This window comes from Struthio camelus, chromosome 1 (genome assembly GCF_040807025.1).
Source record: "Struthio camelus isolate bStrCam1 chromosome 1, bStrCam1.hap1, whole genome shotgun sequence".
NCBI classification, from domain to species: domain Eukaryota; kingdom Metazoa; phylum Chordata; class Aves; order Struthioniformes; family Struthionidae; genus Struthio; species Struthio camelus.
Genome location: NC_090942.1, coordinates 97,059,317 through 97,083,282, shown reverse-complemented (window position 1 = coordinate 97,083,282; position 23,966 = coordinate 97,059,317). Strand labels below are relative to the sequence as shown.

Genomic DNA, 23,966 nt, shown 5'->3' with positions numbered 1-23,966 from the left:
TCTTTTCTTCAGAAACCTATTAGTTTTATAGCTCTTCTACAGCACATTAAGCAGAGGGCAAGCGGAACTAAATTCTATCATAGTTCAAATAATATTACTGAGCAGAATCTGTCTCTGTAATGTTGCCTAACATGTTACCTGCACACCCTTCTGGTTCAGTGATTCACTTTTACAAATCAGAAGTGGGCCAATCAGTCCAGAGGCTATATCTCTCTCAATATCTACAGCACTATGGTATAGCCTTGTAATACACTGTGCATCCTGTGCAGTGGGTTGATCTGTTTTAGCAATTTTCCATTCATACGTGTGGGTCTTCCCTGGCTGAATTCCTGTACTCTGGGTGCTGTTGCCTGAAGGAAAAATGAAGAGAGAGAAAAATGATGATACAAACTTGGTGCCAGATCTTTAGATAGTGTCAGGTTACACCTTTTAATAAAAGCAGCGCAGTTTTGCCATTTGAAGCTACTTCAGGATAACTGAAGTTCAGTCTAGCCTCTCTCTATAATCACAGACAAGAACAGAAAAATGAGATGCCAATGTCTATGTTTTGCATACAATACCTTTGTTTCTCCGTAAGGCAAAACAAGTCAGTAAAGGAAGAGCAGAGACTTCAGCTTTCCCAGTCCTGCAACTCTATCCACATCCCTTTCAAACCCTCCATAACAGTCAGTGATATGCAAAATGTGATCCATTCATTTCTTACTTGTGGTACCCAGGGGATAACTAGCTCCTTCTGCATTCTTTGAAAGTGTCACTCCATGGAAGTAAATGCTGTAGGGTCGACTGGCCTTATTTTTGAATACAATCTATATTGAAAAAGAAGTGAAAAAGAATGAGCTTAGTATTCAGGAAATCCTTGTCTGAATACCTTACTAAAAGTTCCAGCTACAATAGAATTTGTCTGGTTTCAGCCCTGTAGAAGTACTGGAAAGAGAAGGAGATGCCTTAAAACACCATCTGGTAATATAATCTACAGTCCAAATGCTGCTGGCACCTAACAGGATCCTCCTGCTGCTAGGCTTTGTAGACCTCATGGAGTGGGGTTCAGCTGCTTCTGCCTGGTAAATCTAAAAGTAAATCTAAAAAGTATATGTCTTCTTCCAGCTCCTAGGCACATATTGCCTCAAGGAGTATGAAATTATTGATTAAAGTTCCTAAGAATCTTCAATATGGGAGAAAAATAATTAAAAAAAAATCTTTTCCCAGGTTCCAGGACCCAAAGGGGAAGTGGGAAGGAAAGGCCAACTCCCCTGCCTGGATGAAAGCAAACTCCCCTGGATGAAAGCAAAAAAAAAAAAAAAAAAAAAAAAAAAAGAAGACACATTGTGCTAAATTCAAAGTCAGTGTCACAGAGTCATAGTGGCAACTAAGGGCCATGAAGCTTTGTGATATATCACTAAGTGACAACAGAAAGGCAAGAGGACGTGACACTGCAAAACAGCAGCACAAGCTTTTAATGCAAATGCTTTGTAGTTTCACTTGATAACTCCATGAAAAAAACTTTTAACTATGAAAAGTGAGTACTGTTGCCAGAAAAAAAGAAACAACATTAGCAATGAGGGGCTCATGAAGTTTAACCTCAGCTCTGAATTTCCTGAGAAGTCCAGCTGTACCTAAGTTTGTTCATTTTGAACCAGCTTCAACATATAAATACACTCTGTAAAGAGTGTGAATGAAATGTGTTTATGTTGTAAATAAAACACAGTCACGGAAATTATAGAGAGAGTGACGAAAAATTTAACCTTAAGTCTGTCACTTGCAATTGTACCTTTTAATAGGGCCAATTTTTGCAATATTAGCTATATTATTTTCCAAAAATATAAATCAAACTAGGTTGTATGGGTCTTTGCCCAACAGAAAACCTGCCACATTATAAATAATCTCTGAATTGATATCACTTACTTTGACTTTGTCATTGAGCTGAGCTCTGATAATAGGGCCCAAAATTCCTGTTTCCTTGGGTCGAGGATTTTCCAGACGCTTGGTGAAGCTTGCATCTGTATACTGCCTGAAAATAGCCTTTTTATACTTTTTACCTATGAGATTTGAGAAGTTGTCCAAGTGCTGTGTTTTATAGTGCCTTAAAAATACAGGAAAAGATAAATGATCAACACAACCTGAATAGTGACATCTACTAGAATGCAGAACTGTTAGTTAAGAAACTGGTATAAACTTCCAGAGTGCTTGGGGGGCGGGGAGGGTAAATTAGATTAGAAGAAGCTTGGAATGCTATTTGTGTTTTAGGATCTCACTAATTACCAGGATGAAATAAGAGGTCCTATAGTTGATCCTTGAACGGCAAGTGTCAACAGTGCTCCAGCAGCGAAGGATTGTCGGAGCACAGATTTGTCCATACAATGTGCTGGCAGCATTGTGTACCATGACCTCATGTATCTTACAGATAAGTTGAACAAAATATCCCAATACACTTATTTATTAAGACTTTTACTGCATCTACTCTTGGTGCTACGCAAAGATTATTTATAGAGAGACTTCTCTTTTGTCCCATTCCCTAAACACTTTATTATACTGACCTTTTTAAAACTCCTCTTCTCCAGAAGTATTCCCTCCCTCCTTTTCTCTTTAGGAATTTGGTTTGCATGCTAGATAGGGTATTTCCTAAGCCATCTTTATGTTTTGGGCTCCCCATTAGAGGTAGAAGAAAGTGTCCAGTTTAGGGCTCCCAGCAAAAGAAAGATGTTGACGTGATGGAGTCCAGTGGAGAGCTACCAAGGTGATTAGAGGGCTAGAGCACCACACACAGGCAGCCTTGAAAAGAGAGCGTTAAGGGAGCATTTTAAGGGAGCATCTTATTTTTATCTTCAAATACCTAGTGTTAGGTTACAGAGAAAACGGAACTCTTCTCAGAGTTGTTCGCAAAAGGATGTGAGGAAACGGGCACAAGTTGCAACACAGGAAAGTCTGATTAGATAAAAGGAAAAACTTTTTCATAGTGAGGTTGAGCATACACCCAGAAAGGTTGCAGAGTACCTATCCTTGGAGATAACTGAAAACTCACCTGGACAAGACCCTTTGTAATTGGTCCAACTTTACAGTTGGATCTAATGCTGAAGTTGGCCCTTCTCAGAGTGGCAGATGACCTCCAGAGGTCTCCTCCAGCCTAAACTATCCTGTGATTCCAAGTTAATACTTTGTCAACATAACATGAAGTGTTATTTTACCTATCAAGGCTGTCTGGAATACTTGGGGCATAATCCCAAGTAACTTCTTCTGCAGCAATGAAATACTCCCAATTCTTGACCATAAGGCGTTCTCTAAGGGACAGACTCTTCTTCTTCACCTCTTTGTCCTCACAGCCTCTTATACTGAGGTAACCGTGCAGTCCAGCTAATTGAAAAGAAGCAGAGTACCACAGGGATTTTTAATTTTATGCACCCTTACCACTTCCACTGCATTTCTTGTTTCCTTAGCTTAGGCTCCTTGCAAGCCACTCGTCATCTTTTCAGGCTTGAAAAGACTGTAAGCATGTAGGTTAGGACCTTTTGAGAAGCCCATATCAATCAAGTGGAACACAGCAGCTCACACAACTAGTGCTCTTTCAACACACCAGCTGAATTCATAGAAAGCTATCTTTTCCCTATCTTTTTTAAAACGTCTTTCAGCTCGTGTAAGAGAGAGATTCCTCTGAATCTTTAGAGCAGAATTCTGATCACTGCTAAGAGGGAAACATACACTTTCAAAAGATGCACAGCAAATATTTTCATCAGATTGAGTGGTCCTCAGCTGAAAGTGATCCTTTTTATAACGCTGTTTATCTGAACACCTCCCAGAGACTTAAAAGTTGCAATTCTGACTCATTGCTGCTCTATGATCTGCACACAGCAGTAAAGCTGCAGAGAATAATGCCTTTTAGTTCATCCTGAAGTTCTAATGCCCTGTCTCCGGTGATTTCTTAGTGAAATGTCAATCATCTGAAAGGTAGTAACTGTACCACTGCAAAAAGGCAGAAGCCCTTTGGGACATACAGAATTAAAATACAACCTCTAAAATACCAAGTAAATATATGTTTCCTTGCCTTGCATATGTTTCTGGACAAGAGAAGATATTAGCCACCTTCCTTCTTCACTCACTGTCATGTTTACTGTGGTTGATGCTCCTCCCACTAGGTTAACAGCAGAAACTCGGTGATGCCTTTGCTCCATGGTCTGACCATTGATATGAATGGAGAAAATTTCTGGCTTGGAACTCATTCCTATCAAATGCCAACTGATGTTGTCATAGGTGCAAGCCTCTAAGTCTGAAAGAGAAAGGAGAACAGGATTCAGAGGGCAGGCAAATCACGCAAGTTCACTATGCTACGCTCTAGGTCGGAAGTGAATGTCTGCTCAAAATAATAAACAAATATCCTGCTCCTGAAGAATAATTTTCAAAAGCAGGAAGATGAAACAGGTACCAAAATCCTCTGAAGTCAGTAGAAGACTAGGTGTCTAAATCTTACATTCACGTAACAACCTGACTTATACGTTGCTGGGGAAGAAGGAAGAAAAGCAATAGGCTATTGCAGACACCAGATCTGTCCTTGTTCGGAAAATAAGGCAAGGAGCCAAGCTAAAGCATAAGGCTGGGTTTAGTGAAAGTAACTACCCTATCCAATGACATTTGTCTAAAAGAGAAACAACAATAACAACAAAAACCCAACAGTCTTTTTTATTTGCTCAATGGACTGGAGAGAAGTATGAATGCAGCTCATTAGGAGAACAAGGGAAAAACGCTAACAGCAGCATAGTCCCATTGTCACCTTCCTAGTCCTCCTGCTCAGTTGTATGAATGAATGGTAAATGACTTTCCACCTGAAGGAAGCTATCCATCTGATGCATTCCACGTGCTCTTAACCAGCAGTTCAATTAACCACATCACTCTCTCCCCATCAGCTGAGTAAAGAAAGAGGGATTTCTTATTTTTTAAAGTTAGTAATCTTGTTCTTTGCATGCATCAGCACAATGGCATGATATCCTTCCAGCGGCACAGGTTCCCCTCTGGGAGTCAGATGCTTACAGCCACTTTATAAAAAAGGCTGCATCCCATTCCTCTGCATTCCTGTTCTCTTGCACAAGACAAGGCAAAGAAATGCAATATTCGGTCTTCATCAATGCTCACTTCAGGTTGCACATGCTTGCACAGTACCTGGTAATGTCCCATCAGCATAGCCATTAATTGTGTACTTCAGTGATGATGACTTTTGCCAACTTTTGTTTTCATCAAACACACCAAACATCAGCACATATTCTTTGTTGAAAAGTTTCTGTGATCCGTCCTCCTTCAGGCTTCCTGTTAAGGAGGAACAATAGATCTTAATCCTAGCAGAAGTGAAGGAGTTCCTATATCAGTGTAATGGCATTCAGGTGTACTTAATGAGCTTGCTTCCTCTCTATTATCTTTTGACTAAGCCTGACCAGAAAAATATCTTAAGAATGGTCATAAAGTGAATTTATTTCTGAAAATGCTTTTGGGTTGGGTAACCATGAAACCAAAAGCCTACAATTTCTTAGAGGAGATTAAGCAGCAGGCAATGAATTGCCTCAGACAATTCTGGCAATGTGCTGCAGGGATCACCTTAATGAACAGGAGAGCAGACCAGCCTTCTGTCCCCATTCAGACCCCCGGCCTCTCCTCTTAGACAACAAGGCAAAGAAGAATTATGATAGAGTCATCTGAAGTGCAAATACTGCCTTTTCAAGCACTGCACTGAGGTCACCAGCTCCTTTAAAATGCATAAGACAGACCTCTCCACAAACTACTTTTATATAAGAAAGACTTTGACAAATACTGCAGAAATGAATCAAGTATAAGAAACTAGCAGGGTTTGTGATACAGGGGTGATTTCTAGCAACAAGTGGAATTCATTTTAGACATATAAATATCTGCCACACAGAGCTGGTGTGATTTCACTAATTCTTTCTACAGTTTGCTCACATCAAAAACTTCCATTTGCTACTTTAAATAAATTTACATAATCCAAGATTAAAATAGATGTCTCTTTGGACTGCAGGAACTACAAAATTTGGGAACCTGCAGATTATTCTAGTTAGGAGGAGACACTGGCAGTGGAAGTAGTTTCCTTTAATGTCATTCTATTTTATTTATGAGAGGCTACAAAGTCCAGCTTTTTTGCACAAAGGAAGTCTCAAATTAACAGAGAATTTATCATACAAAGAATGTTCAGTCAGTTCTGTAACTGGAAAGACCTCTTTTTATAACCTTCCCAGGTTATACCATCTATGTTGCTCATAATGTGTCAGGCTTTTTTGTGCATCTACAATATCTCATCTGCCTAAGAGTCCATCTTCTCCATACAGTGCTCAGTCATAGAAATCCGGTCCAGAAATCTTAAAAATTTGAGTAGTTAGGCATTTGCCTTTGTTTCACATAGAAACACATGCTCAAATTGCCTTGAAGGTAGTAATCAAACCAACCCATCTCAACGCACAATATATCCATGAATTTGAGAAGCCAGGGAAGGAAGGAAAACAAGTAACTCCAAATCATTCATTCAGATTAATGCTGCCAATAGAGAATAAAGTGTGTGTGTATTCACACAAGGAAAGAAGAAGACTCAAGAAAATTAGGACGAAAACAAATCCTAGATAATACTAGAAGCACTAGCTCTCCAAAAACTTCTGAGAGGAACATGATTAATCTTGACGCCAGTCCTCTGGGGTGATAATAAGCAGGCACGCCCTGCAATTAAAAGAATGTCTAACAGTGAGAAGAGTGCCTTTGTGCAACTCACACTGAACTAGTTTTATGTTTTCTTTCAGGAAAGTTTCAAGGTCCAAGTCCATGCAGTCTGCAGTCTATATAAAAAGTTTGACTCAAACTTCAGAGAAAGAGGACCAAGCTAAGTAACTCACACGACTTCTACTAAAAGAGGACTACATAATCCTGATGAATTTAGGATTCAAGGGACTAGCAAATAGGCTAAGTAGCTTATTCAGTAGTATACTCTTTCAGACTTGCCTCAAACCTGTGGCACGTACCTAACAGTTATTTTTATGTCCTACAAGACACCAGTTTGTATTAGTGGAGGTGGAATCCAGAGGCTAACTGCTAAACTCTCAAGTATCTGACCACATGCACATCAGTTTTCAAAGATTTATAATCTGTTCTAATTTGGACATATTCCAAAGACTAGCAAAAGACACACTGTTCTGAGATTCAAATCCTTGTAACAAAAGAGGGAGCTACAACCTCTTGATCAGGCAGGCTTTGAAAGGCATGAGTAAAGCAATGATTATTTCCTACCCTTATTCTCTGGAATGGCTGAACCATTTAAAGTGAAGTTTTAAAAAATATTTATTGTGAGATGGGACATTTAAAGTTATATATTTAACAGTTAAGCAATTGAAAATTCAATTAACATAGGCAAATCTCTCTATTAATAGCACTATCTGTCCATCCTATAATTACAGGACTAATCTGTATGAAAGGGAGCATTTAAAATTTTAATATCTATATGAAAAGATGTTGAAAACCATTTTCTTTGCACTATGTGTAAATATGTGGAAAGGAAAATAATACACCTTCCCTCATTATCATACAACCTTAATTTTACTAAAAATGAGACCACATTACCTTAAAGCTGATACCTATTACACAAAGTGTTTCATTACCTTTTTTACAGATAAGCAGTGCTCCAATCAGACCAGAGTTAAAATCCATTGCCATGTTCTCATGAGAATAATAGGCATAAGTAAGACATGGAAGGTCAGCTTCTCCTGGCCCAACTTCTTCAGTAATATCCCACACATACATGTAGACCTGGCCTGGAAGCACAGCATCATCTTGTTTTTCTACAGATGATGTTCTGTCATCATATAGGGAACCTGCCAAGAAAAGAGCCATGCAGAAAGGTGGCATGAAGGAGAGTAATTAAAGCATATGGAATGTCCTTCCTACAGTCACTAGGAAAAAGCTTGATCTATTTCTTGCCTATATCATACTTCACCTTCACTGGGATGACTCCAGATTCCACTAACGTGCGTGAGAATAGCATCAATAAAAGCATCTGTTCCATTGTCCTGTTTCTTACTCAGTCCAAATTTCCTAGGAGTCGTTACTGCCAAAAGGTGGGGCTCTTCACTGCCCTGATTGGGGTTAGGATGGCATGAAGCTGCAGCCTCTACTCACTGATATTCTGTGGAGGTTGAATACTAATTGCTTACTTTGTCAGCTTTCTGATTATCCCTCATAAAGCCAGCCATTGTGCAGGCTAGTGCTGCCTTGCCGCCTTATACCTTTGGGGCATTGCAAATCCAAATGGCAGCAATATCACAAATACTAATCTAGCCTACGATATCCAACAAAAATGCAAGATCACAAAGGGGATCCAGAGATGTGATCAAAATTCTAGGTGCAAAAGGCAAATCAACAGAATAGTCAAACTGAATTGCTTATCACTTCCAATAACATACACTCTGTTCAACCCCATGAGATGAAAGCAAAACTCCTTTTGTACCCATACAATGAACAAACCCTCAAATAAATACCCTGAAAGGCAGATACCAACAAAAACTAAGCAACAACAGTAAATTCCAACTAGTTCTCTGTTTATCTGAAAACAAAATACTTTTGCCTCCTAATCCCTCAGAATATTAGTATTTCTCGCACATTTTTCCAGAGTTCAAAACATTTCAACCAGTTTCATCATCAATATAGTAATTTGTAAACTGCTGATTAGAGCTCTGGCTCAGCCCCTAGGGCAGGGCAATCCAACAGCCACAGGCAGTCGTTCAAACTCACTCTATGCTGGTGCAGGCATTAAACTTCCAACCTGGATACACATCATGCTCTCTTGTCACTAGTCTAAATGAGGGTTCCAGGGGCAAAACACCACAAAGCTGGGCATGAAATGCTGAGTATTAGAATAATATTATAAACACTGTCAACTGCCTTTACCAGTAATGCCTTAAGGTATACCACAGCAAGGGATTTGGAAACTTTTTAAAAATCTAACTTCAAGGGTTTGAATACTCTGTACTGAAACAGAGTATTTTGCAATTACAGGATTACGTCCTCTGAAAACTTTGTGGATGTTTACTGCAAACAGTATGCGAGGAAGCAAGATAATGTCCTGAAGTTCACTTGCTTCGCAAACAGCTAATCACCTGCTCCTTTCAAAGGTCACAAAGTTGTCAAACCCCCATGCAGTCTACAGATCAACTCATGGAGGACTTTCTCAGTGTTTTCTTCTTCATTTCTACATCACTGCTGTCCTGCAAAATTTTTAAAGTTTAGAATCCCTCTCTCTTCCTTTCTCCTTCACTAAAACCTGCACTGAGGAAGGAAAGTCCAAAAACCCCAAAGAAACAGATGCTCCTCAACACAAAGACTTTTCTGGGGCCACACTCTTCCTTGCCATAACAGCCACAGTTAGAGCTCTTTATATGAGAAGTAGGGGCACTGGGTTCATTTCTTTGCCCTGTTCAGTTTAAGCTAGGGAAAGATAGTAACTTCAGGGTTACTGTGGGGGAAGGCCTCTCATAAATCCCCACAGCTGAAACTGTTTCCCTTTATAAGAGTACATCTTCTCTAGCACAAGAGACTTGAATCAAAATGTCCTTCATCCTAGATGAGTAAGTTTCTTAGCTGCTAACCTAAAAAGTCAGTCTCTTCACCTGGCTCAGGCTATCTTTGTAGCCCTACAGAATTTTAGAAGTTCTCTCCACCATTACACTTACTCTCCTGTGGCAACTGCAGTTTTTTGCAGCCTATCTGGCTAACGCTTGTTCCAACATCAAACTGTGTTCCATTCTTAATTTGACTATTAGATGAGGTTAAATGGCTGCATGGCATGAAGTTGAGTATTTAGAAACCTGCTAATGCTATTTCAATCACTGTGGTAAATTAGAAAGCCATTGGGCTATATTACTACTATCCAAGCATGTAAGTTGTTCAGCTCCTGCAGGAAAATATGAAACACTGTTGCTTCCTCAGGTTGCTGAGGACCAAATACAGGCAGGGAGTTGGTCAGGAGAACATACATGCCAGACAACACTCATATTCCTAGTACTAGTGATGAACAAGAAAGGATCTAAAAATGAGTGTAAAGTTTTAATCCACGCTTGATCAACAGGTATTTGTGCTACACATATCCCCAAACATTGGTCCGGGTCCCTCTCTATATTTCATGCAGTAGTCTACAAGTAAGAGAACAAAATATGGAGTTTTTATAGTATTTACCTTCAGCCTTTTTGTTGTAAGTTATGCCTTGGGGATGAATGCTGACTGGCTTGTCAGCCATGTTCTTAAAGTGCACTACTAAAGTATCTCCCACTTCAGCACGCAGAGTTGGTCCCAGAAGTCCTGTAGTTATTCATGATAAGGAGAGAGCAAAACATGAGTAAAATAGTATGTTTAGTGAAAGCAAGAGTTCTCCTTCCCCAGCAGGGAACATAAGCTCCCTTAAAGTATAGGTTGCACAAAACATAGGCAGAGAATATAATACCACTACAATGAAGATTTACCTGTAAAAAGGCACATGCGAATTTAGCATCTGCAGCTCTTAGTCAATAATGTTACAAATTGTGTATTTGGCAACTAAAACTTAGAATCATAGGAAAATGGTAGATCTGGAAAAAGGCTTTTGTCCAGATGCTTATTTTTCAGATATTTATCAAAAGGTTCATTTTGAGGTCGATTAGGAATTGTAAAGTCTAAAAGTTTAGAGAGGCATTTAAGCACATTTCTTTGAGTAGCACTGTCAATGCCAGAAGTCACAGAAGAAAAAGATCTTTCAATCACAGAATTTCATCTAAGAACATAATCAGTTCCATGCTGCAAATTTCTTTAGATACTGCCTGCAAAAGATTTTAAGATGGGCTTGCCCCCCATGTGACAAAATAAGCAATGGAAGTAACCTGCTACACAACCATTGCCCTGTTAGTCTCTTTCTTTGTAAACCATTTTGTAAATTTCTTTCTCTGAAAAGAAAGCAGTGGCTTCAGAAAAGATGGGAGAATGCACCAAACTAAAAGCAATCAGATCACAGACTAGACCTTTCAGGCTGACTTGTAACAATTCGATACCATCAACCTCATATACATTTGCTTTGAAATTTAAGTGGCTGTAACAGCTAAAGTTATTCTATTTACTAATGTGACATACAAGCCAAGTATAAAAGTACTCTACTAAGTATCAGAATATAAGTACCATACTTATGGATGGCATGAGAACCTATCCCCACCTATCTAAAGCATCTTCAAGTAGTAACAAATGGTAAAGGTAAGGGGATATCTTTCACATCTGTCCTAATGGTTGTCTTTTCCTATCTACTCGTCTGTCAGAAACATATTTAGTCTCAGATCTTAGGCTCTTTCCATGTGATTTCATAGTGTAATCACTGTGACTGGTCTGTACAATTCTAAACATGTATGGAAAGTCTCACCAGCGGCAGAAAACTCAGGAAAAAAACTCTGTACTATGCAACTGATTTGCAGATAGTATTGAGCAGCAGCCCCTAAAAATCCAACTTCTTTAGAGCCTCTCAAAGGGCTAGTGCACTGCAGAGACCTCATCCCCTGTAGCTATCTGGTTGGTGTGCAAAACAACGGACAAAAAAAATACGAGCTCGCTTAGCTTGTTACTGGCTTTAAGATAAGCATCAAACAAAAATATCTCAGAACATTTCCTTCTGATTTACCTGCAAATTTATTTGCTGGCTTTTCTTTTTTAAAATCCACTTCGTATTCCCTGTAAGCAATTTTCTTAAACACAGGATCTGGATGTACCAATCTGAAACCAGAAGAGTTATGAAAAAAATTAAAAGGACAAAGATTCTCAGAGACACCAATGCTGTTCAGCAAATATCTCGGAAAATGAATTCTACCATTGTATTTAATCACTTACGCATTTTGCTGAAGGCAAATCACACTTTCCATCTCTTTGTACTGTCTTTCCCTTTCCCTCTGCCAAATCTGTGACACCCTGGAGCTAGGCTATTTCATATTAGATACAATTACAGTACTTAGCACAGTTGGCCCCTCATTTTGCTTCTGGTTGCTATAGGTCCTTTTGGTTCTGAAATGAACGCATCTTTGTTTTCTTCCAAGATTCTGGAAGAAGGCATAGAGAAAGATGCCCCGGCCATGTTTACCTAGAAAGTATCTGATAGAGCAGGGAGAACAACGTGGATTTCTCTTTACTCAGCCCCACGCTTGAGCTTTAAGACTCACAACAATGATTCTATAATGGCATTAGTAGCAAGTGTCTGCAGCTGCTGTGCTTTCAAGACAAACACAAAACTGTTCCCTGACAACATCAAAGGTGCTCACAGCAAGTTAGAAAATTGCTTTCTGGGAAACATGTAAATTATCCTTAGACTGATTATGCTTCTCTCTCTCACACACACACTCTAGACCACTGTATTTTTAGAAAATACTCAGGCAAGCAGAAGGAAACCAGCATAAAACACTTCTGGAATGGAAGTAATAATGAAATGAGGGCTGGAGGGAGAATAGTGTGTATTTAGTTTCACATTTAGTGGTTATTTTCTTAGCACTTACTATCGCTGGATCCAACAGTAAGTCCACTTGCTTTTTTTTATATTGCCCTTTCAGTTATGCAAGGTACGTATCTGAAAGTGGGAAACTGATAGGCTGCACATGAATAGAGAGGCTGGGCAGGGATAAAAAGTTAGGCTGCTTCACAGTGACATTCAGGGTCCATAAAGAGGAAATCTCTTTTTGTAAAGCTATAAATCCCTTTCTGACATTCCCTCACACTAATAGAGTCAGGCAGAAGCACTACCTGTTTCAATTCATTCTGCTCTCTTTGAAGCCATTGATACAATTTTCTTTTACTCTTAAGGAGAAGGGTGCGATTTGTAATCCTCATTGACAAATGCTGTCCTAATGTGCCAACGTGCAAGCACATCAGACTGTAGAGTGGAAGAGGAAATTTATCAATGCCAATTGTAGAGCTAAAAGGAACAGAATACTTTAGTTACTAGCACTTCAAAAATCTCACTCTACGCAATCAGGTCTAGTTACATAACCTTCAGTCCTTGGAACTGGCAGCATTGCATGCACAAGTAATACAGTTTTACTTTGCTTTGAAGTATCTGATAAATATCACTTATACATGATGACCAATAAACCTCTAAAAAGACTGAGGATCAGAGAAGTTAAGTGACCTATCCAGACTTCTATGATTTGCAGTAAATGGAAATGAAACACAGGAAAATTGATTAAGGAAATGGTTCAGGAAGAATCTATTTTCTTTTCAGTGTCTCTTCAGTTACTGAGAACTAAACCCAGCAAACTATCAGATTCTTAAACTGTATTCAGACATTGAGCTTCTACTGAAATCAGAGTGCGTTACATACCCAAACGCCTTTGAAGATCCAGGCTATTAGCCCCTTCTCAGTAAATATCCTTTTTTTTTTTAGTTAAATTTCTAGAAATTTTAGAAAGTTCATCAGATGCATTCAGGATATGGACTTGCTCTAAAAACTTATGTGAGATATCTCAATAGGCTCGGTATGAAAAACTCCTACCGAACCACATAATATTTAAACTGAGGTTTGAGACAGTCAGTTGATTTCTACAGCATGAAATCCATCTATCCACTAAGTGATGCTTAGAGAAATAGCAGTTGATGCTTACATAGATGCATTCAGAGCAAATGAGAATGAAGATCTAAATACTAAATTCATATGCCTAGGTCATTATTTAAATAGCATTTGGCTTCCTACATTTAAATCACATTTTCTCCTCTCTTGCCACTTTGACGTTATGCTCATACCAGTTGCACTGAATTTCCAAGGGGCGTTTTAGAAATCATGGAAACTTCATTTTAATTAGTCTTGGAAAAGAGATAATCTAAAATCTAAATCTGAAATGAAAATGTCCTTTCCAATAACATCCAGAAATACAAGATCCAACACATATTAAAAAAAATCACAAACTAAACCAACATAAAGAAAACAAGCCACCCACCGATGCAAAACACTCAATAGCATCCAAATGCCCCCTTCGTCACAGAATGAGAAAACAAATATTACCTCCCATTTCACGCCACTTCATGAACAAACAAAAGCTGTATATGGTGGCTATAGCGAACAAAGCATAAGCACCAACCCTAATTCAAACACAATTCTAAATTAGATCAAAGTTTTGCCATGTGTAGCATTGCACTTGCAGTGTTTATAATCCTAAGTATAATATTGGTTGTACAAGAAGATACTTCATACGCTTGCTTAGTGTGTGCATATAGGCTGGCCGTTCTGCAATGCAATCTAAAAATATTTCAAATTAGTATTTCTACTTCATAATAAAGCATAGCAATGCTTGATCCTCCAACCTTTGCTCAGGCAAACTCAGGAAGAACATTTCACAAAAACTACTGAACAACTCAGAAACAACAACAGCTAGTTCCAAAGTTCATCAGGCTCTGATTTAAGTGAAAGTGATGGTATCAAATCAGAAGCTATTTATTCCTTCAGCTAATTTTAAAGTCTAAAACTTTCCAAAACTCTACCAAACTGTGGCTCAACTTAACATTGCTCAAAATCCATATACCTCAAAATAATGACATTAAAAAAATACAGATAAAAGATTATAAAAGCAAACCCTGGAATAGATTCAACAAAACTGCTCTGAAAACATAAAAATAATCCTGACAACTAATCAAGTAACTAAAAAGGAGCTTTTAATACTTCATTGGCTCCAGTTCAGATCATGCTGTTCAAAGATATACAGTTCCTTTGAAGCCAACAGGTCAGGCTCTAAAGTCCTCCTGGGCCCAAAAATGCCTCAGGAGACTCAAAACACTTTGAGTCACAAAAGAGGACAAGTTTCATCCTTCTTATCCTGAACTTTGTTACCTGGACTTTTCCTCAGATGCTGGTTTGTAGGTCCAGCTAGTGATCTGAGCAGCGATATAGTGCTCCCTGATCTTCGCAGCTCCCACCACATGCTTCTCTGAATCTGGCCACCAAGAACCCAGCAGAAGCAAGAGAAAAAGATGCATGCAGTGGAGTGTCATGATATAGATTGCCCACTGATGTTGCTCTGGAATACAAGGCGGAAACTGCTGCTTTTATTGCTGCTGCTGCTCCTAACTTCCCCCTGAAATGAAATAATTGTGACGCAAGATGGCAACAGTGTTCACTATGCTCAGGTCATTGCTTTTCACCTCCTCCTCCCCTTGCTGACAGGGATCCAACAGAGATAAAAAGCTGTTTAAACTACCTTCCCTCCCCTCCTCCACACGATTTTCACTGAGACACAAGCATTAAGAAGCAGCAGCTTCGACCCCATTACAGACTATAGTTAGGTCATCATCTACTGGAACAGCAAGATAATCAGAGACAAAAAGCAATCACTTAGATGCTTAACTTAATGGTTAGGAAGCAAGGAGGCACATTTTCTGCCTTGCCCAGGAAAGAGAATCCTAACACAGAATCACAGAAAGGTTTAGGTTGGAAGGGACCTCTGGAGATCATCTAGTCCAACCTCCCGGCTCAAGCAGGGTCCTCTACAGCATATTTCCCAGGGTCACATCCAGACGGGTTTTGAATATCTCCAGCGAAGGAGACTCCACTACCTCTCTGGGCAACCTGTTCCAATGCGCTGTCACCCTCACAGTCAAGAAGTTTTTCCTCAGGTTTAGATGGAACTTCCTGTGGTTCCGTTTCTGCCCATTGCCTCTTGTCCTGTCACTGGGCACCACGGAGAAGAGACTGGCCTCATCCTCTTGACACCCTCCCTTCAGATACTTGTACACATTGATGAGATTGCCTCTCAGTCTTCTCTTCTCCAGGCTGAACAGGCCCAGCTCTCGCAGCCTTTCTTCAGAGGAGAGATGCTCCAGTCCCCTCATCATCTTTGTCGCCCTCCGCTGGACTCTCTCCAGTAGCACCATGTCTCTCTTGTGCTGGGGAGCCCAGAATTGGACACAGGACTCCAGGTGAGGCCTCCCCAGGGCTGAGGAGAGGGGCAGGATGACCTCCCTCCACCTGCTGGCAACACTCTGCCTAATGCAGCCCAGGATCCCATTGGCCTTCTTGGCCACAAGGCCACATTGCTGGCTTATGGTCAACTTGTTGTCCACCAGCACTCCCAGGTCCTTCTCGGCAGAGCTACTTTCCAGCAGGTCAACCCCCAGCCTGCACTGGGGCATGGGGTTATTCCTCCCGAGGTGCAGGAGCCTGCACTTGCCTTTGTTGAACTTCAGGAGGTTCCTCTCTGCCCATCTCTCCAGCCTGTTGAGGTCCCTCTGAAGGGCAGCACAGCCTTCTGGTGGGTCAGCCACTCCCCCCAGTTTCGTATCATCAGCAAACTTGCCGAGGGTGCACTCTGAGCCTTCCTCCAGGTCATCGATGCATACATTGAACAAGACTGGACCCAGGACTGACCCCTGGGGGACACCGCTAGCTCCAGGCCTCCAACTAGACTCTGCACCACTGACCACAGCCCTCTGAGCTCTGCCATCCAGCCAGTTCTCCATCCACCTCACCGTCCACTCATCTAACCCACACTTCCTGAGCTTACCTAGGAGGATGTGATGGGAGACAGTGTCAAAAGCCTTGCTGAAGTCCAGGGAGACAACATCCACTGCTCTGCCCCTCGTCTACCCAGCCAGTCATTCCATCCTAGAAGGCTATCAGATTGGTCAAGCATGATTTCCCTCTGGTGAATCCATGCTGACTACTCCTGATCACCGTCTTGTCCTCCAGATGCTTAGTGAGGACCTCCAGGAGGAGCTGTTCCATCACCTTTCCAGGGATGGAGGGGAGGCTGACAGGCCTGGAGTTTCCTGGCTCCTCCTCCTCGCCCTTTTGGAAGACTGGCGTGGCATTGGCTTTCTTCCAGGCCTCAGGCACCTCTCCTGATCTCCAGGACCTTTCCAAGAGGATGGAGAGTGGCCTAGCGATAACATCCGCCAGCTCCCTCAGCACTCGTGGATGCATCCCATCGGGGCCCATGGATTTATGGATGTCAAGTTTGGACAAAAGATCTCTAACCTGATCCTCCTCCACCAAGGGAGAGTCTTCCTTTCTCCAGCCTTCCTCTCTTGTCCCCAGGGTCTGGAATTCCTGAGGACTGGCCTTAGCAGTGAAGACGGAAGCAAAGGCGGCATTCAATAACTCTGCCTTCTCCGTATCCTTCGTTACCAGGGCACCCGCCCCATTCAGCAGCGGGCCGACGTTTTCCCTAGTCTTCCTTTTGCTATTGATGTAGTTGAAGAACCCCTTCTTGTTGTCCTTGACATCCCTTGCCAGATTTAATTCCAAACGGGCCTTAGCCTTCCTTGTCACATCCCTGCACACTCTGACAACGTCCCTGTATTCCTCCCAAGTGGCCCGTCCCCTTTCCCCCATTCTGTAGACTTCCTTCTTCTGTTGGGAGTTTTGCCAGCAGTTCCTTGCTCATCCATGCAGGTCTCCTGCCCGCTTTGCTGGACTTCCCACTCAGAGGGATGCACCCATCTTGAGCCTGGAGGAGGTGACGCTTGAATATTAACCAGCTTTCTTGGACCCCTCTTCCTTCTAGGGCCCTACCTCACGAGATTCCCCTAAGTAGGTCCCTGGAGAGGCCAAAGTTAGCTCTCCTGAAGTCCAGGGTCGCGATCCTACTTATTGCCCTGCTCCCTCCTCGTAGGATCCTGAACTCCACTGCAGCCAAGGCTGCCCCCAACCTTCACGTCTCCAACTAGACCTTGTTTGTTTGTTAGCACAAGGTCTAGCAGCGCACCTCTCCTCGTTGGCGTCTCCACCGCCTGGGTCAAGAAATTATCATCAATGCTTTGCAGGAACCTCCTGGACTGTTTGTGTCTGGCTGTGCTGTCTTCCCAGCAGGTGTCAGGGTGGTTGAAGTCTCCCATGAGAACCAGCGCCTGTGATCGTGAGGCTACTTCCAGCTGCCTGTAGAAGGCCTCATCGACGACTTCTTCCTGATCAGGTGGCCTGTAGTAAACCCCCACCACCATGTCGCCCCGTGTTAGCCTGCCCTTTAATCCTTGCCCATAGGCTCTCAACTTGCTCTTCATCCACCCCCAGGCAGAGCTCCACACATTCTAGTTGCTCCCTCACGTAAAGAGCGACTCCACCACCTCGCCTTCCTGGCCTGTCTTTCCTAAAAAGCACGTAGCCATCCGTGACAGCATTCCAGTCATGCGAACTATCCCACCATGCCTCTGTCACTGCAATGAGATCATGGCCCTGCGACCGCACACAGATCTCTAACTCTTCCTGCACCGCCCAGTTAGATGCCACTTAAGGAAGTGGCATCTAAGACCTAAGGAATCTTTCCCAATTTGAGACAGTAAAATGCTGATGGATGAGGTCTGGGGGCTATAGGTGGATACAGAGCTAAATAGTTCCTATCTAGTTCAGGTTACCTCATACTGTTACCTCATGATAGTAATTTAGTAACCTTTCCAAATGTGCGGTCAACTGCAGTTCCGTTTCGAAATATCTACAGCGTCAGATAATGCATAATGAACTGGCTTTTCAGTGGCAGCTAGTAAGCCTGCCTGAAGACTTGCCCACAGTCAGAATCCTTCCAAACTAGTCTCGATCACAATCTGGGGAAATTTATCAAAAGAAAAATTATTAAGAAAATGCCTTTTGATGAGCTAATTACAAATGTCAATCATATTAACAAAAAGATGTTCCCCTACTTCCTGAGCAGTTTGCCAAAACAATTAAAAAATTGTTAAATTTGTTTTATGTGCACTAGGATTATTGGAAAAAGAAAAAACACTACCTATTTTTTCGTATACAGAAGGTTACAATGTTTTCAATAAGGTTTTGCTAATGTTTTTAAGAAAAAAAATGACCTAAAACCCCAAATCCAAATAATTCTCTTTCAGATACAGACAGAAATAAGGGTGAAATTTCCTCAGACTGCTTTGAAACAAAACCTCATAAATTCTAGGTTTGTTATATATTTCAAGCGCAGAATGGTCTAACTGGCAGCCTGCATGATAATTCCATCAAAACAAGAGCCATCTGGCCTTAGATGAGGTAAGGATGAAGCCTAAGAACCAAATGCTCCCTGTCACTTCTGGATAGTTTGGTGCCTAAACCTGAAAACAATCTCTTACGCTAGACAGCGTAAGAGTATAGGCTTCACAAAAAGTTTCAGGGCAGCATAATGAAATCAGTGTTAAAATACCTCCTATGGTTTTGCTCCATGTTTCTGCATGGAGCAAATCATTTGTATCCACGAGCTCCTTTGACACAGAAATTATGTACGAAAGGGATTCAAAATCCATGATCCAGCAAAAAGTAGGTTGGACTTGCATATGCACACAGATATTCATGCCAAAACATTATGTAAAGACAGTCCAATAGTATTTCCTTATGAATTAGTTATTGTTTTGATTGGGGATCCCATCACAACCCTTGGTAAACTGCTTCAGTGATTTTTAAGCAGTAAGACCTAATATTTGCCTCATTTCTGCTCTGCCCCCAATTTCGTCTCTGACTTGGTAGAAGAACGGGTCAGGATCTCTTTCAACACTGGTGGTAAAAAGTTTGACACCAATAGGCATGGCAGCTGGTGTGAAAATGCCTGCAGGCTGCATTTTTATAAAAAAAAACCTCTTCTGGGCAGATGAACAATTCCTTCTGGACTAACGTCCAGAACTGATGGGGTGTAACTGGCGCTGAAATGCCAGACACCCTATTATGCTGTCCCATGTCAATTTTAGCACGTATTGTCCAACCTAAAGCATCTTTAACTTAGCTTGTCTCATCTCCAATTCTTAAACATCCATATAGAAGCACCTAGAAAATATCATGCATCTCTGTCAAGAAAGAAGCTGATTCATGTTCAGTTCCAGCCTTCGTCCACTGGACTTCACACTGCTGCTCCTAAGGCTTCTTCCCATACAGGGATTTGAAGATCTTCTTGTATTGTTATGTGATTGGCTGATAAAACCAAACTAAAATACACTTTGAACAAGTCATTCTTTGATTCTGTTTGATGAATTAAGTGTTTGAATTTTTCATTATAGGTAGGTGTCTAATACTTAATTCTTTGCTATAATAAAAAGCTAAAATATTGTAGTCCAAGAATTAACGATCAGAATACCTGCTTAAAAACCCGTGCCTTATGACTGGGAACCTTAAGCTGAGATCAATTAGTTACTTGTCTTTTCACTATTTAACGAATTTTGGGTTTCTTTTTCAAATTTCTTAGTCAACCTATTGTGTAGTACCAATCAAATAGTAAAAGGAATCAAAACGCATTACATCGGTAAAACTACTTTTACAAGCTTAGTTGTTAATACTGATAGTACTAAAGAGAAATATCAAATTAGACCAGATCTCTTCTTCTTTAAACAACACTGATTAGCATGCATTACCCTTCTTTAATCCTTTAAGAACAATAAGTCTTGTAATAGCTATTTTCTTATTTTCTAGTGACTTTCCCCAGCTCTCAGGATCAATATAAGACTAAGGCCTGTTATTACCTGGGCCAGCCTTTTTTTTTTTTTTTTTTGATAATTATTGGACCACATTGTCTCTTCAAGGCTTTGGGAAGTTCCACAGTGTTCTGAAAATCAATATTAATAATCTAAAGAGCTTGAACCCTTCCACCTGACCGTTTGTTTCTAATACGTGCAATTATATCCTGTCTGGCATGCTGAAAGTCTGTTACACACATGTAAACCTATCATATGGTTGCCTATAAGATATTACAGTTAGTCACATGACAACAAGGGACTACAGAATGCATTCCTCAGGTTGACATCTTCCAAGATGATGTAACTTTTCGCCTCTACATACATACATATATATATATGTACAGCCATTATCTTAACTTTTTCTGTTCCACAAGGAAAAATAACGAATGAAACAATACTGCAACTGCAGCAAACTTATTCTGTCCTCATTATTTGCCCATGTTTTAAGCTTAATTTACTTTTGGTCACCAGCATATCAAAAGAACTCGTGGGCAAAAGCCATGTGTAGGGGATCATGGATCGTCCACGTTCCCGTACAATACTGGCAAAACACTCTGTGCAGCACCACAAACAATATAATTCCCAAAGTTAAGCAGTACATCTGGGAGGTACTGATATTTAAATGCTAAATGAAAAGCATGGAAAGAAAAACAAAAGTTTTTACTTTTCAGCACTGAAAGCAGGTCCCCATCTTCTAACTTGGGAACAAGATTGTTGTCTTTTCTGACACACAGTAATTACGGTCTTGTTTCTTGCTGTGCTACATAGGAAGATATACTGAAAGAGCCATACTATAAGGTGCTGCCCTACCAAAGACTGACCTTTAAGACTAACTGGTATTGCCAGTTTTATACCCAGAATAGCTTAGACCAAGTCTAAGAAATCAAGAACATATGGATCTTTAAAGAGTTTTAAGTAGTGATTTTCAGCTTTGTGCAGTTTACAGAATAGGACTAACCACAAACTTGATCCTACTTTATCATAAATACTTCTGTTTGGTCCTAAATGCTATCAGGCAGCCATATTCTGATGGCTGAGAGGGGACTAGCTTAGAGAAGACAGACATAGAACAATTATTGAAATGGTTGCTAATAATGCCCAAACATAGATCTCTCTCTCCCCCCAACCCTCTGTGAGCACGTGCACACACACGCACCAATGTACAATGTGTCCAGCAAGCATACCTTGCTTAGTGCAGGGCGAAAGGACTTTTACGGGCAAACAGAGAGTTAATTATTGATCAGCAGTAAACACATGCTTCTAAATGTAGGTAAAAGACATAGGGGGCACTTACCAAATCTACCGGGCCCAACCCAGAACAGAAGCCATCAGAAAAATATCTTCACTTCTGCAAGAAGGCACTAAAGCCAAGAAAGATTAATTTGTGAAAGAGCTCCCTTTAGAAGTTCACAGCAGATGTACCATGTTAAAAACCACACAAGTAGGGAAAAACAACAGATGGCAGAGAAACTCTTAAGCTTTCTTTCAGGTAATAACCTACTCAAAAGGAGCATCTATGCGATTTTCTGTTTGATGGCAACACATGTAAGAACACTTTCTGCATAATTCAAAAATGAAGGCAGGCAACACAGCTTGTGTAGTCATACACACTATTTCAAGAGAGTAAAAATAGAGCAGCAGCATTTTAGACTGGTCTGATGTTATAGGCTTCAGAAGATACAGCATCATATTGATTGAAGACTAAACACATTCAGGTTTTCTAAACATGTTCTTCCTTCGAGAAAAACAAGAGTCCTTGATTAGAGTTGAGTGTTTCAAAGAAAAAGAAAAATAAGAATTTTGTAAATATTGCAAAAATTAACTTAAATGATTTAACCAGCTTATTTAATACCACTGGCTTTTGGTCTGAAACTTTTTTATGTTAAGGAAGAATAAAAGAGAAGGTTAAATTAACTTCCTTTCCTTGAAAACTACACTAATAACGATTCACTCAACTTTGGATTGTCTCAAGACAAGACTTTTTTTTCCACTCTCAACTTTGGATTGTCTCAAGACAAGACTTTTTTTTTTTTTTCCACTTTCTCAATTTTTGCCAAAAAAATTCCAATGTAACTCCACATTGAATTTTGCTCCTGTTCTACACCACACCCGTGTTTTCTGTGTTCCATTTTGACTTCTATAGTAAAAGAATACTTTATTTGCCCAGACTTATAACTGACATGCTAAATACAGAGGTGTTGCTATGACCAACCACCTTCAGGCTAAAGTCAGTCTAGCAACAGAATCAACTAGGCAGTCTTTCCATAGAGAATAAAAACAGTAATATCATCAGTGCCCACAGTATGATGCTAACCAGGTGGTACACAATCACAGTAGTTTGCAACTAGAAAGATTTATATCTTTTTAATATGAATTCTTGTTGGGGCTGAGGGCGGATTTTCAAAAAAGTGAGCCTGCTATAAATTAATTATATGCATATAAATATGCATAAGTACATCTGATAACAGGTATAACACTTCACGAGAGAATTAACTACTTCTTTCATACGGTTTAATGTTGTATACCTAGCCATCTCAAAAAAAAAAAAAAATCAGTAGAACAATTCTTATTCAGTTACTAGCAAGTAACTTTATTTTTTAGCTACAGGAAGAAATGAAATGAATAAGCTGTGAGCCTAACAATACACTGAATTTCGTCTTTCCCTATGGACAACAGCCAAACAAAAATCAAGGCAGTTGAGTTCTTCAGCAACTGATCAGGCCATTCACTGGCAAGCTAGTTAAACAAGCCCTGCTTTCCCACACCTGAAAATGCAGCAACAGAAGGACAAATTTGAAATTACCCTCGTTCTTTAACATTATTTCCATCCTTCATTATTTACGGTTTAGACTTGCAATAGAGTTTCAGAAGTCTAAATACAGAAATGATCATGTGTTGAAGTTACTGCTTGTAATTTTTGGTTCCTCTGTTTACTTTTCAGTGGAAATTTGAGTCTTTTTTTGCATTTTTGAAGTATTTCATGTAAACTGAGAGTTAGCTTGGCAGCACAGCTTGTGATGGTCGTTTTAATCTCTGTAAGGATACCCCCTTTGCGTCATAACACATTCCCTATGGTAAATCTTTGGTGCAGACTCAGTAGAATCAAAATTTCACCCAGGTCTTCACTGTAGCACCTATAAACTAAAATGTACTCAAAAAAGTATAAGATCAAGTGATAGTTATTTAGAAGGCAAGTAAAGAGCCTCAGGAATGGTAAGATGTACAGTAGGAAAGGAGCTCCAGCAGAGCAGGAGCCACTTTGAGATTGAGACAAAATTCAGACAATTAAAGAGAATATAGAATTTGCTACTCCTACAGCAGCAATCTTCACTTCTAACAGGAATTTTTAGTACTAGTTCCAAACAAGAAAGGGATGTATGTACACACTACAGTCACTGCAGGTGTACCCAGGTCAACTTTGTTAGCTCAGGTACAGCCAATAGTATATCCAGCCACGCAGAGCAATATCCTGATTAGTCACCAAGCATCCACTCATTTTCATGTGTTGGTCAGGGTTTGTGACATCTATG

General features: G+C 40.4%; 1 protein-coding gene across 1 annotated transcript in view; it reads right to left on the bottom strand.

The window, feature by feature from the left end:
- F5 (coagulation factor V) overlaps window positions 1-15,102 on the bottom strand; it is a 38,568-nt gene extending 23,466 nt beyond the window's left edge. The window contains exons 1-10 of the mRNA XM_068959544.1: window positions 14,843-15,102; window positions 11,660-11,751; window positions 10,201-10,323; window positions 7,632-7,844; window positions 5,146-5,289; window positions 4,037-4,258; window positions 3,183-3,348; window positions 1,903-2,080; window positions 704-806; window positions 139-350 (exon numbers count right to left, since the gene is read on the bottom strand). Coding sequence (XP_068815645.1) covers window positions 139-350; window positions 704-806; window positions 1,903-2,080; window positions 3,183-3,348; window positions 4,037-4,258; window positions 5,146-5,289; window positions 7,632-7,844; window positions 10,201-10,323; window positions 11,660-11,751; window positions 14,843-15,003 — 1,614 coding nt within the window. The 5' untranslated portion in view covers window positions 15,004-15,102. The remainder of the gene's footprint in view (window positions 1-138; window positions 351-703; window positions 807-1,902; window positions 2,081-3,182; window positions 3,349-4,036; window positions 4,259-5,145; window positions 5,290-7,631; window positions 7,845-10,200; window positions 10,324-11,659; window positions 11,752-14,842) is intronic.
- Between the last annotated feature and the right edge of the window lie 8,864 nt (window positions 15,103-23,966).